The sequence below is a fragment of the Apteryx mantelli genome, chromosome 4, assembly GCF_036417845.1.
Source record: "Apteryx mantelli isolate bAptMan1 chromosome 4, bAptMan1.hap1, whole genome shotgun sequence".
NCBI classification, from domain to species: Eukaryota; Metazoa; Chordata; class Aves; order Apterygiformes; family Apterygidae; genus Apteryx; species Apteryx mantelli.
In genome coordinates, this window is record NC_089981.1 from 85826460 (window position 1) to 85839889 (window position 13430).

Below are 13430 nucleotides of genomic sequence, written 5' to 3' on the forward strand. Positions count from 1 at the left end.
GACTGATCCAGCAATCCTTTCCTGTGCAGTCTTTCCATCCTCTCGGCACGAAGTGCCCACGCCAGATTTGCAGGCTGCCCTTATCCAGGGTAAGAAACAATAGCAATATCAAGAGACTTGTATTTCGTGTTCACCTCTACGTGGCCTCTCTGTCACTTTAAATGTCGTGTTTCACTTCTCTATCTCAGTTTCACAAAACGCAGACGGCGGACCAGGGCCCAGGAGCTTCAGGGTGAACGTATCTCATCTCCAGAGGGTCCTGCAGGCTGCTTATACGTGGCTGGTGTTAGCCTTGCATTAAAGGATTAGTTAGATCGAGGAAACTTATACTACTATAGCTGCAATTGTATAGGTAGGGCCGCACAAGGGGAACAAAAGCCCTAGAAATACCACAAAACCAGCCCAGCAGCCCGTGCTCCGGGGGATGGATGCTCGTAAGCCACGTACGCTCTGCCTCACGTCTAACGGATGCAGATCTGACCCCTCCCGCCTCTGGGACTCGCTGCAGGGGGCTGGAAGGAGCCAGGAGAGCCTGGCAGCACCTCTCAAACACTTGCTGCATGCATGGACTCTGACACCTTCTTCCAAAGGGTTTCTTCAGCTCCGCCAGCTGTTTGCAAGCAGATCTCACACCAAAAAGCAAAGACCTCCCTAGCAGAGCATCAGGTTTATTTAACGTAGCAGCCAGCGCACGCACCAGCCAAGACAGGGATAAGGACGTCTCCCCAGCTGAGCTTTCACAGAATCCCATCACTTGCCGTGCAGCGACAGGCCAAGGGGAGAAGGAACGAGTCAGACAGCAAACGCTGGCGCCGAGTCAAGAAGCGCCCGAGCCTCATAGGCAGCACAGCACTCCTGGAGCATCAATTAGCGCTCCCAGACACAACACGGAAATCCATCCCGGGAACGCGGCGGAGGGTTTGCATTGATCTGCCTCACACCTGCTGAGCTGCTCACAGCACAGGAGCCTTTTTGAAAAGGGAATGGGGTGCAGCACACCGAGAGCCAGCCTTAACACGGGGGGTAGAAACGGATAGATACCAACGGGGAAAACAACTCCAAGGCAAGGACGGCAGCGATTACAAGGAATACTTGCTTCCTCCCCCCTCGGCAGTGTTAGCAGCACCAGCCCAGCTGAGAATAGGTCATTTCGTTGCAATGCCCTGAGTTTGGGGGGTTTAGTCTTGCCCTGAGCTTGTTAAAGGGAAACAGTCTCTTTTCATGGGGCCAGGTGTGAGTTATTGCACTTAATGAAGCAGGTGGGAGAAATTCAGGGCATGTTACACTTGCTCTCTGAAAAGCACCAGCTAGATGTAAAGCTTTATCTTTACCAGGTCTAAGTTGCAGCCCTGACTCCTCTTTTATCTTCAGCCCTGCAGAGGGGAGAGGGGTCAGCAGAAGGAAGGGGAGCTCGCGAGCAGGCGGTGTTCGTAGGCTCTTGCACAGCGCGAGAGTCAGCCCTGCCATCCCTAGTGCTGCCCCGAGATCAAGCAAGCCCCCGTGGGCAACCCGACCAAAAGCAGGTTAAAGGTGTCCAGCTCAAAGGCAGATCCGGGCTGTTTGAGAGGGGTAAAAATCACAGCAGTGAGGGACCGTGCTGGCCCCGATGCAGCTCCATCCCCCAGCACACCAATGCCTTTCTGTGCATCTTAAATCGACTGGGAATTCAGCTCTGCTTCAGATTTAAAGTGGAGTATTCGGGCTGGATTCTGCTCAGATAACCAGGCACCAGAAGAGCATTTCTGGGAGAAACATCCTGTACGGGCTTCCTAGAGAGCCACCTCCGACCCGCTCCCAAAACCTCCCCCACTGCCCACCTGTGTCAGGTCCGGGCCTTACCTCTGGCACCCAGCCCAGGGGCTGCGACGGGCTGGGGCTAGCGGGGGGGTGTTTGCCCACGATGTGGGCCCTGCATACCACATGCACCCACGTACCCCGTGCCCCGCAGGACAGAGTGGGCGGGACCGCCCCGCTCCCACGGCCCTGGACAAGCTGCACCTGCCCCAGCCCCGGGGGGGCGCAGGTGGTGCGGAGCCGCCCCCCGCTTAAAGGCGGCAGCGGCGGGCAGCGAGGCAGCCCCTGCGCGGGCGGCTGCGCCCATGGACGGTGCATCGCCGCTGGAGCGGTACCTGGAGGGCTGCGCCGGGCAGGTAGGGATGGGGAAGGAAAGGGAAAAAAAAAGGGGGGGGAAAGAAGGGGAAAAAAAACGTAGCTTGCGTTGGCCGGGAATCGAACCCGGGTCAACTGCTTGGAAGGCAGCTATGCTCACCACTATACCACCAACGCCGCGCTGTGCAGCGATTCCCGCCCGCGTCCCAAGTGCAGCGCGCCGGGCCCCGCTCCGCGGCTGCGGGAACGGGCGCCCTAGGGCCCCGCGCAGGGCATCGCCGCGCCGCGAAGCGTGAATTCCCGCTGCGGAGCGCTGCTTGCCCCGGCTGACCTGTGTGCCAGGGTGCCCTGGCACCGAGGGGGCAGTTCTTTCTAAAAATCTCCTTTTTCTCTGTTCAAAATGGCCCATCTAGTCTCAGGCGGCTCCCTGGTGCAGGGACTGCCGCCGAGCCTTGCGCCCATGCTGCAGCCCAGCATTTTCCTTGCATGCCCTTCTGCTTTTCACTGATGAGGTGCATCCTGTTTTAAGCTATTTTTCAGCTCGGGGAAAGGGTTTAGCCAGTCTCTTTAAATCCACAAACCTCCTAGTAGCAGGGGGTAAAGCCCTCTGAATACAACCCTGTAAGGTGTCTAATGCAGTCAGTTATAACCCAGCTTTTGCAAAAGCTACTGAAGTTTGCATTTCAGGCTTGTTGGGTTACTACTTGCAGCAAATGTGTGGGGTGTCAGTTTGGAGAGGGGGGAGGGGGAAAAAAAAAAGAGAGAGAAACTCAGTCTGTTGCTTAAAACAGCTGGCTTTGATTTATGTCTACCTGGGTTGCCTGGACTCCTGCAATGGGAGTGAAAATGGCTGTTTCCCCCAAACTGCCCCAACTTAGTGATCTCAGACAGGTGCTATGTCTGACACCTCCTTTAGGGAGCCGCTGGGAGGTCTCCAAAGCTGTGCAGCTGATGGGGCTGTCAGTAAAAGTTAATTAACCTAGAGTCTGTAGTAATAACCCTTGGCAGGCAGCCCAATATAAACATGGTCTTGTGCCCCCCTTTTCACAGCCTCTGAGCATCTGCCTAACAAGAAGCCATCTTCCACAGTGCTTAACCCTGGAAGGCTTTTTTCTAAAGCCATTCTCTGGAAACCTGATGCAAAAGGAAGACTTGCTTTCTCTCTCTCTCTCTCTCCTTTATGTAGTTTACTTTCTGCTTCTTTTTTGTTTTGCTTTTGTTTTTCAGCTGTTTAATGCTTGTGGCTTCATATGCTGCTGTTTTCTCCATCAGCTTCTTCAAGTTATGTCACAAACTGTTTGCTTTACATCCTGTTTCTTGACTCTTATATTCTCTGATGCCCCTGAGTATGATGTGTGAATAGTCCTGCAGCCTCAGTGATGAGGTTGGTTTGGTTTTTTGTTTTTGTTATTGTGCTGTCCTCTGTGTGTCACTTGGTTTGTGGAAAACTTTCCTAGTCAGCTCCTCTACAGCTAAATCTTTGTGTATTGGAGGACTTGCAGAGACTGTGCTTTCCTTCCCCTGTTGCTAACACCGAAAATATTTAAATAAAAACATTGTTTAAAAACATTTTTAAACAAGATGTATTTTAGCTATTCCATAGCATATTGTCTCTTTGTAAGTATCTGTTTATTCCTTTAAAATACACTTGTATCTGACTTACTGATCTGGAGTGCTCTTGGGCCCTGTTTTCCAGAGAGCAAAGGGGTTAAGGAGTGTCTAGATTTATTCAGGATCAGTCCACCCCAAATGATCTGATATGGGGCTCTGTACCTAGAAGAAGCAGTTTTGAATCTAGGTATTCATGAAGCTTTTTGTAATGAGACCTGGCTGCATCTGTATTCAAGCTAGTAAAGGCTCTCTGAGCAGGTTTTGTCACTTAAGAATTTTCCAAGTGTCTGCAGAAAAATATGCTGCCCAGCAGCTAGGAGCAGAGCTCTCCCTGTGTGCAGAGCATACACGACTGCACTGCGAAGTGAGCTGACGAGCACAGAACGCACAGCGATACCCGCTGCGGGCTGCGACGCGCTGATCCAGAAACTCTGCTCCCTCCGGAGATCGGGCAGGCACTGCTGGCTCAAGGGCCTCTGTCTTGTGCTCCATTCCCAGCTCCAACACACGCTTGGATTTCCGAGTCCTTTTGGCTTTCAAGCCTAAAAATACCTAAATGAACACAAGACTGCTTGTATGGGTCATCTAGTCCAGGTGGTTGCCCACTGTGGGTAGCTGCTGAGATGACCTTCCCAGAAGAAGCTTTCCACTAATGAGAGGACTGTACCCAGATGAATAAGGGAATATATCCTTTCTTAAGCACTTGCCTCCTCAGTATTCCAGTGCCTTTTAAATGTTTAAAAAAAAATTAAACAGCTGTTATCGATAGAGGAGGACATCAGCATGCAAGAATTTGCTTGCAGATGTGTTGCATGCCTTAATCGCTTGATCTGGGAAAGGACACTGGCTTTGCAAGTGGTGTCTTGCTTAAATTAGTCTGGTACTGCCAGCAGCTGAATGCCTAAGTTGCTCGTGATTCTGTGAACTGCTGCCCTCTGTTGCACAAATCTAACACAACACTGATGCTGTCCCCCTGTGAGCAGGGAGAGGAAATCATAAAATACCGAATGAGGGTTAGAGCCAGCCAGAAAATGCCGGCTGTCTTCCACAGAAAAAGTCATGAGCAATTATGTTGCTTATAACTGAGGCACAGCAAAGGCTGTGAAGGGCAAAATGCCAACATTGTTCCTCCAATCACCGACGAAGGTCTACAATATTTCTCAATTTGTGGCGTGGTGTGGTCCAGACTGCCTGTAAAATGCAGTGGGAGCATGCACATCTTTGCTATAGAAAGGCCACCGTTTCTTGCATCTTTTCATATCTTCCATCTTTGACTCTTCAGTAGAGTTGGAGCTGGTGGGTTTGGGCCATCACCTGCAACTTGTGGGCTGCTGTTCTGTTTGCTAGTTTGACCCTTGAGCCATAAAAATAAAAATGTGCTGGGGACAAATCATCTTGATTTTTTTATATGCCAAGACAGTCAGGCAACACCTCTGAAAGCTTAAAAGTATTCTTTGCTATAATGTGTATGTGCAGGGAGGAGAAATATTGAAACTTCCTCACTGAACAGAAGATGCATCTTAATTCAGGCTCCCAGTTGAAGTAATTGTTCTAATACAAAAACCTTAATGACACTTTTTTTCTTAATTCAAGGATGACCTCTCAACTAGTCCTCAGCTGTTTACTCCCATGAGCCCGTATGATGTAGACCTTCCAATTCCGACAACTCTAGATGCATTGTTCACTTCTCAGTTTAATCAGCCCAAAGAGCTTCCTCCAGACTTCTCTTCTGTGGATCTCAGCTTTCTTCCAGATATTAGCCAAGATGACAGAGAACAAAATCCATCTGAAGATGGTCATGAAATGCAAAAAGAGCTTGATGGGTCAGTATCAAGAAATGAGGACAGCGGTATCTTCATGGATGAAAGCAGTCTGTCATATCCAGATGCAACCCAGCCATCCTCCGATGCATCCGGTGTCTGTCCTCCTCTGACACCAATGACACCTATGACCCCTGTGACACCTGCATCAGAAAGCTCTGGCATAGTTCCTCAGTTACAGTAAGTAAATCCGTGTAACATAGGTAATAGTTTTGGGGATGGTACCATGTTTGCTGAAGCCTAATCTCCTTGAGGACTAGGTGTGTTTTGCTTGAAGTGCCCTGACTTTTTACTTATCAGAGAACGTAGGAAGTATGGGTTGGTCTTGAACAAGCCCACCCAAAACACTGTGTGAGGGTTTTCTATTATTATTATTTTTATTTGAGAGGTGGAACAAATGAATAGACAATACAGGAAGGCAACTGGATACTATGCCAATGAATTTAATACAAAAATGGACATGGCATAGAACCATACACAGCTTAGAAAAATGAGGGAGAGTGGACTTGATAAACATGCTGTTTGAGCGAGTATCTGCAATGCTCTGGCTTCCTAAGGGAAATATATTCTTCTGGGAAACAGGAGATGAAGAATTTCCATGGGAGAACTGTTTGGTAGAAGTGATTTACTATATAGTATATATTGCTAGTTACTGCAACCGGCAGAACAAAAAGACCAAAAAGAAAACCCCACTTGAAAAGGAGGCCTTCTTCCAGCAAGGAGGATCTTGGAGTGACCCCAGAGGTCTAAAGATGTAAATCTGCTCTTCTCTGAGAGCAGAAAGGCAGCCTTAACTGAGCAAGGGAAAGGGCCTTGTTACAGGATCCTGTCTTGTCTACACTAGAGCAACTATGGAGTAGTTTATACTTGTAGAGAATAAGATACCCTTATCTACCTTAAGAGTGCTGCAGTAACTTTAAATTGCACTATTACTAAGAGTTTACAAAGCTCTAAAAGACTTTGCTGATGTATTTATTGGGAAGACACGCAGGCTTAGTATGCAGGGACTAATAATTTGGAACTTTGTTATATCTTCTGCTGTGAGAAACCTTAATTTTGATATTAAATTACTTAAGTTTTGCCAAAAGTAGCTTAGTGTTGGAGTGGGAAAGAGGCAGGCAGGAAATTAGTTGATGGCAATTAATTGGACTGTGACTTCACACTAAGCTAATAATGTTGGGTTTTGGCTGTGTAATGGTTTGCTTTTGCAATAAGAAAATTCCTCTCTCGTTCCTCAGGAACATAGTGTCGACTGTAAACTTGGCTTGTAAACTAGATCTGAAGAACATAGCTCTGCATGCCAGAAATGCGGAGTATAACCCAAAGGTAAATCTTAAGGACTTTAAGCTTTATCCCCACTTCCCTTTTTTAGGGCTGCTGAATTAAAAAATACAGATTTCCCATGAGCTTTTTCCCTTTTCTAATAGCGCTGTCTTGATCCATAGGGGAAAGTCACAAAAGTTTTGCAACTTGGAGGTGTTAAGTTTAAAAAAAAAAAAAAAAAAATTATTATGGTCCCATGGAATTTTTTTTCCTTTGAATAAAGTGCACAGGGTGATCCTGCAGTGAGATGTTTCCAAGCATTTTAAGAAAGGAGGTGGCCTCTCCCACTTGTGGTCTGCTACCTCCAGCTGAAATGGCTCATCTGGGGGAAGAAAGACCTAACCCAAAACTCCTGGGTGAAGGAAAGGGAATTACGGGAGTCAGACTGGCTTTTGAGGAAGCTGTGGTACGATGTGATGCTTCTAGCAAGTGGCCTAGACTGTAGAAACTTCCTGAGAATGGATGGGGTGACTGTAAGTGATTCCAGGCTGTTAAACAAAATGTAAGGAAACGGGCAGTGGTCTTGTGCCTGTGTTCTTAAATCCGCATGTCTTTGAAGAAGACTCTTGTTTGAAGGTAGTAAATAAACACTTTTACAAAGCAAGTTCATGCTGTGTTGAACTTCTTGAAGGTGATAATTCCTGAAAGAATGAACTGAAATATGGTACCAACTAAATCCCCCAGCTTCATTGTGAGGTATTACTTTGAATTTCTAGAGGTTTGCTGCTGTGATCATGAGAATCAGGGAACCACGAACAACAGCCCTTATTTTCAGTTCAGGAAAAATGGTCTGCACAGGAGCAAAAAGGTAGGTATACCCCCCGGGCCTGCGTCTTGCAGCTATAACAATATTCTGATGGAAAACCTTGATTAAATTATTTACCAAAGAGCTTGCCGTAATTGTGAGGAAAAGATGAAGCGCTGATCTTGAAAATGTTTAGCTTCATGGTGGGAGTTTAGCAATTACTGAACTGCATGCTTCTGCTCCCAATTATAGCTTGAGCTGAGCAGACATTAGCAGAAAAGCTGCTAAAATGCCTAGGAATTGTTAAGGGGTTATTTGCATTTCTCACTGACTTTAAAGTGAGTCAGGACATAACCTGTGTCTGTCAAGTCTCTCTTCAGTGTGCGTTCACTAGTCCAACAGATCTGCCTCCAGAGAAAATAGGAATTGGAGAAAAGCAAAGATTATTTCTGTACTTTGAAGCTCTTGTCCTCAAATTCAGCAGCTTCATTGATTTATGGCCCTAAATGTCAATGGGATAATACATTAACTTACGGTTTAAGAGACCTCTTCTCCTTAAGCTCATTCTTGTCAGTCTAAACTTCCACGCTGAAGGTTGGGCTTTACCTCAAAGCTACCATAGTTGTTTGCATGTTCCTGCTAGCACCTGGCTGCTTGGTGCAATATGGTTACTCCAGAACAAGCATGCGGCAGACAAAATTACCTAAATAGAGAAGTTGGGGCTTGTAGGAAGAGAGAGTACTTTCTTGGCAGATTGACTCCCATAATGGGCAGACCATACAAGACTAAGTATGAAAGTGTGAAAGAAGCAGAAATCTTCAGGCTAGGGTTTGGAACTTGGACCAGTTAGGCCAACTGAGAGTTGACTAAATTGGATAATTTGAAAGACAGAGGTGGTCTCCCTTGTGTGAGACGTGGAAGTTAGGAGGAAGGAAAGTAATTGCCTCTGGAGCACTGAGACTTTAACTTGAGTAGGGGTATGAAGAGAATTTTCATGTGCCATACCTTTGTCTTGGTGATGCTTAGTATCAAACAATCGATATACTTAGTCCCCAGCTTGTCTTTGAAGGTGCATTTTGGATCTTTCTTGATCTGGACAGAGTCTCATGGTGCTTTTAAAAAGAAACAGCCAAAAACTCCAGGTGTTTAACATGAACAGCAACCTCAAGGTCAAAGTCATCTCTATTTTCTGAAGAAACCCAACTTTTCCTATCCCAAGCTTGGGTGTTGATTTACAGCAAAAAGGTGTTAATACCATCCCATGCAAACTGAAGTTCAGGTTCAAAACCAGAAGAAACCAGTAATCAAAGCTTATTTCCCCCTCTGCTCTTCCTTCAGTGAAGAGCAATCACGGCTTGCAGCGAGGAAGTATGCACGTGTGGTGCAGAAGCTTGGGTTCCCTGCCAAGTTTCTGGACTTCAAGATACAGAATATGGTTGGGAGCTGTGACGTGAGGTTCCCCATCCGGTTGGAAGGGTTGGTTCTCACCCACCAGCAGTTCAGTAGGTAAGTGGCAGTGAGAGTTGCAACGCCATGCAGCTTGAGGCAGTGTCTTTGTAAACTGTAAACAGACTCAAATTTGAGGCTGTACAAACCTGGCAAAAGAGTAATTAATTGGATATTGAATACATAGTGTGTCTTCTGCTCACCAGAACTGGTTCAGCAAGCATGAAGTGGCTATGGGTGCCGTGTGTTGCAATAAGGATAATAAGGTTTCTCTCTTGCAGTAACTCCTGTTCCTAGCAAGGCATAGGCCAAAATGACCCTGTGATAAGTTGCCATGATGATGTGCAGCAATTCACGGTAAAGCTCTCAGCTCATGGAACAGTGACTGGCACAACGCAGCAGCAAAGGGCCCTTCTAAATTGTTCTCCTGGGTGTTTTCACTGCTTTCTCCTTGCAGGGACACTAGAAGCACCAGCTTTAGAATCCTTGTAACTGGGAGTGTATTACGTAACTGTTGAATCACTTCTGGGGTAAACTGGATGCACGTTAGATGAGACTGGAGACTTGCAAGAAGCTCATACTTACTCTGCTCAATTGGTTAAAAAAGAGACTTTTTTTGGCCGCCTTTGATTGTGTATAGCTGTCTGCAGCAGCACTGAGGATTGTGTCAAACATTCACAAAGAAATGTGTACCAGAGGTTTTTGTTAATCTGAGCAGTGTTAGTAATTAGAATTTTACTAGACTAGCTATGTGTAATGTCTACCCTTAGTGGGTGCTTTTTTTTTTCATTGCAGACCATGTCAACAGGAAAATAACAAGTCTTGATTAAACAATTCAGGTTTAATTAAAGCAGCTCTTAAGCTACTTGGAGGAGGGGCAGAGGCCAGGTGCTCACTGTAAATCTTTAGCTAAGCTGGCCTCTGACATAACTCCCATCAAACTAGATGTCTGTCTGCAAAGATCAAGTTTTTAAATTTCAGGGGTGAAGCCAGACTCCAGTTGCAAAATACAAAACAGAGTACGGTGTGTTTCTGGGATATCGCTTTGGTTCTTACTTGATTGTATGTTCATTACCCATTAATTTAAAGTAAACCTGTGTTTGGGTGATGGACATGCTGTGCCTTCTTCAGGATGGGTTTATTCAAAGCTAGTTACTGCCATTACCAAGGAAAGGATGAAGATTTCAATACCAGAGGGGGGAAAAAATCCCACATGGGTGTTTTAGCACTACACGTAATATTTTGCATGTAATTTTAGGCTGCTTTGGCTGAAAGACTAAATATATATTAAAGATGCACTTGGCTGTCTTCCTGTCTTAGTTGCACAAAGCACTTCAGAATAAGGGCTCTTTGCAGTCTAAGAAGGGTTTGAGGGCTGTTTGAAGGTTACATTAATAGTTTCAGCACTATAGAAAAGCAGACTCGGAAGTCTTTTAAAAGTAAGCACGGAGAACTCCTACTAGCTTTGGCAGGGTTTGCCAGGTTTCCCTTCAAGATGCCTAAAACCCAGCCTACATTTCTATAGTAGCTAGCTTAAGATCTGTAATTACATTATTGTTAATGTAATTTAAGAGCACTTCATGCAGACAACACTGAAGCATGCTTATATTTTACTAATCTTTCTTGTTTGCTTTAAACAGCTATGAACCTGAACTCTTTCCTGGACTTATTTATAGGATGGTCAAACCTAGGATAGTGCTGCTCATCTTTGTGTCTGGAAAAGTTGTACTGACTGGTAAGTGGTCTCCCTCTGCACAGCTGTAACTAAGTGCTACCATATGTTCTAAGGAAGTGTTTAAGTTGAACATTAGCTAAACTAATATCCTGCCATAGTAAAGCCACTTAGCAAGCTTATTTATGCCTACTGATGCCTTTATATACTTATTTGTGTTTTCTGCAGGTTATAATCAGCATTGTGGCACTAGAATCTCATATTGCTTTGTATAGTGTCTCAGATTTCCATGTCATTAAGCTGGAGTATCTTTATTTGACACATATGGCATTATGCTCTGCATAAATGTACCAAATCCCAGCAGGATACTGACATGCTAGTAACTATTCAGTTGCTTAAATACGGATACCATAATAACAGCAGTTTAAAATTGTTTGGACAGGAAGCAAACTTCTTAAAAACACTTCACTGACAACATTTACTAGAAATTATTAGAGGAAAGGGTGGAGATGTAGGAACCCATTCCAGACTGTTTGGCAAAGCACTCATAAGTGAAAGCCTTACTGAATAAGTGTGCTCAGCAGATATCTGTACTTCGGATCCCTTGTGAACAAGTTAAATTCCTGAGTGCATGTCCCTAAACATTCTTTTGTAAAACACAGGAAAACGCTTTTATTCGGATGTACTGAAAGGTAAATAGTACTGCTTCTTCCCAGAAGAACTGAATGCTGCATGTATATTGACACCAGAGCTTTGTGGTATGTGAAAGACAAATGAGAAAGGGCCTGCCTGAGCCAGAGATTCTCACAGTCATAAATCATGAATGAGCTCAACTAATTGAACTATGGGGCACTCAGGACAAAGCTTAAATGCTGCCTCCTCAATTTCCCCCCACCTTTTTAGGTCCAGTGAAATCATATTGGTCAGCTCCACTCGGCTGATATTTGCAGAATACATTTTGGGTATGCTAATTGCAACACCCTCTGGAATGTGTAGCAGGCCCAGAAGGACTAAGGGAAGGGAAGGACTAAGTCCTTCTCTCTGAACGCTGGGCCCAACTGTAATGAAAAAACTGAATTTGTTGAGCTGCGATTTTTTTTTTTTCCCCTCCTGATTAAGAAAGGTTCTTGTGGTAACTCAAATGAATTAGTCATGACCAAGTATGTTCTGGCATATCCTTGTGGAAAGGAGAAGGCTTAGAAGTTCATCCTGAGTGCTACTTAGTCCAGCTATTTAGCTCATTTAAATGCAGTTTGCTTGTAGCTAATGTTTTTTACACTAGTATGGTAAAGTACTGTCACTGGCCAGGAATGTTCTTGTCTACTGCAGTACAGTTAATGCACAATGCTTTGTATTAAAGATTTGCTTGTGGTAACATGGATAAGGCTGGCTTAGAAATTGCAGATGACTTAACAAAGCTTTAAAACAAACAAACAAAACCCCACAGTTCCTCAGAACTCCTCCCCTCCAGTTCTGAAATCAGCTGTGGATCAACTTCCAGTATTGGAAAAAATGCCCTTCATTTCTTATCTCCAGCTTTTCACTTATCAATAGGCAAAGCTGTTATTGTTGAACAGATAATGCTGTGGTTCTTCTGAGCTGCCTCTTTTTATTTTTTTTTTGCCAACGTTTTGCACCTGCCAGGAGTAGCCAACTGCTGTTTTTGTGCTACAGACTAAACAAATCTAGTCTCATCTTAAAGGAAAGCAAAATAGAAATTCTGTTCTTTGTGAGGTGGCAGAAGTATCACAATACAAATTCTGCTTTTAAAAAAGAATCTCTGACAATGCTTCTTAAAGTGACTTTTAAACTCCTGTATTTTGTAATCTCATCGTTAGTTTTGAGTTGCATTCAGTTATTCTCAACACTTAATTCTTCATCTCTTTTTCCTACATGTCTTTACAGGAGCAAAAGAGCGTTCTGAAATCTATGAGGCATTTGAGAACATCTATCCCATTCTAAAAGGTTTCAAGAAAGCATCATAACATGGCCCACAAAGCAACTAAGAATAATACATGGGTTTGTATTGCTGTGCATGGTATTCCTGTACCCAGCTGTAAACCTGTGGATTATTAAGCAAATTATGCTATTCTGAACACCAAAAATGCTGATGTCTTTCTATAGTTTGTGAAAGGGTTTTTTGCTTGGAGACTTGCTGTCTGTAATCCACTTGAATTCAAACAACTTGTATCAAGCTGAAAATTTAGCCAAATTAATGCACTTTTAATAGAAATGCATGTTAAGGTTGCACTTAAGTATTTTGTAATAGAAGCATATGTTTCCTTCTTGTTGGACAGGCGAATCAACACTGCTCTCAGAACTAGCTTTGCTAATATCCTCGGAGCAGTTCTAGTTCCTACAATGCTGTATTTTCATGTTTAAACTCAAACTGTATTTTTGTCTACAATATAGCTTAAAAAAAATCCAACATGACTTGATTTCAATGTTTTGGAGACGGTGATTGTAGAGGACGTCTACCAAGTCCCTCCTCTGACCCCACTGGTTGGATAAACTGTTGCGTAATGGTTTTGGTACTCTCTTTACAGCCAAGACATTCAAGGTCACTGGTAGTGCTGGAACATACCCAGAAGGGGGGGGGGGGGAGTAAGCAAACTATCTGGAATGTCATGACACAAGGTTTTTTTGTTTGTTTGTTTGTTTGTTTTAAACAAAATGCTACCCACTTGTATTACTGAAGTTCTCA

At 44.6% G+C, this 13430-nt stretch overlaps 1 protein-coding gene and 1 non-coding gene across 2 annotated transcripts; one reads left to right on the plus strand and one right to left on the minus strand.

The window, feature by feature from the left end:
* Nucleotides 1–2099: 2099 nt before the first annotated feature.
* Nucleotides 2100–12711, plus strand: TBPL2 (TATA-box binding protein like 2). Its single transcript, XM_067295657.1, has 7 exons — nucleotides 2100–2150; nucleotides 5314–5720; nucleotides 6779–6866; nucleotides 7580–7671; nucleotides 8947–9114; nucleotides 10695–10789; nucleotides 12632–12711. The coding sequence occupies exons 1-7, from the start codon at nucleotides 2100–2102 to the stop codon at nucleotides 12709–12711; spliced, it is 981 nt and encodes a 326-aa protein (XP_067151758.1).
* Nucleotides 2215–2286, minus strand: TRNAG-UCC (transfer RNA glycine (anticodon UCC)). The gene has a single exon. It is a non-coding gene; the product is annotated as a tRNA-Gly (tRNA).
* Nucleotides 12712–13430: the final 719 nt, after the last annotated feature.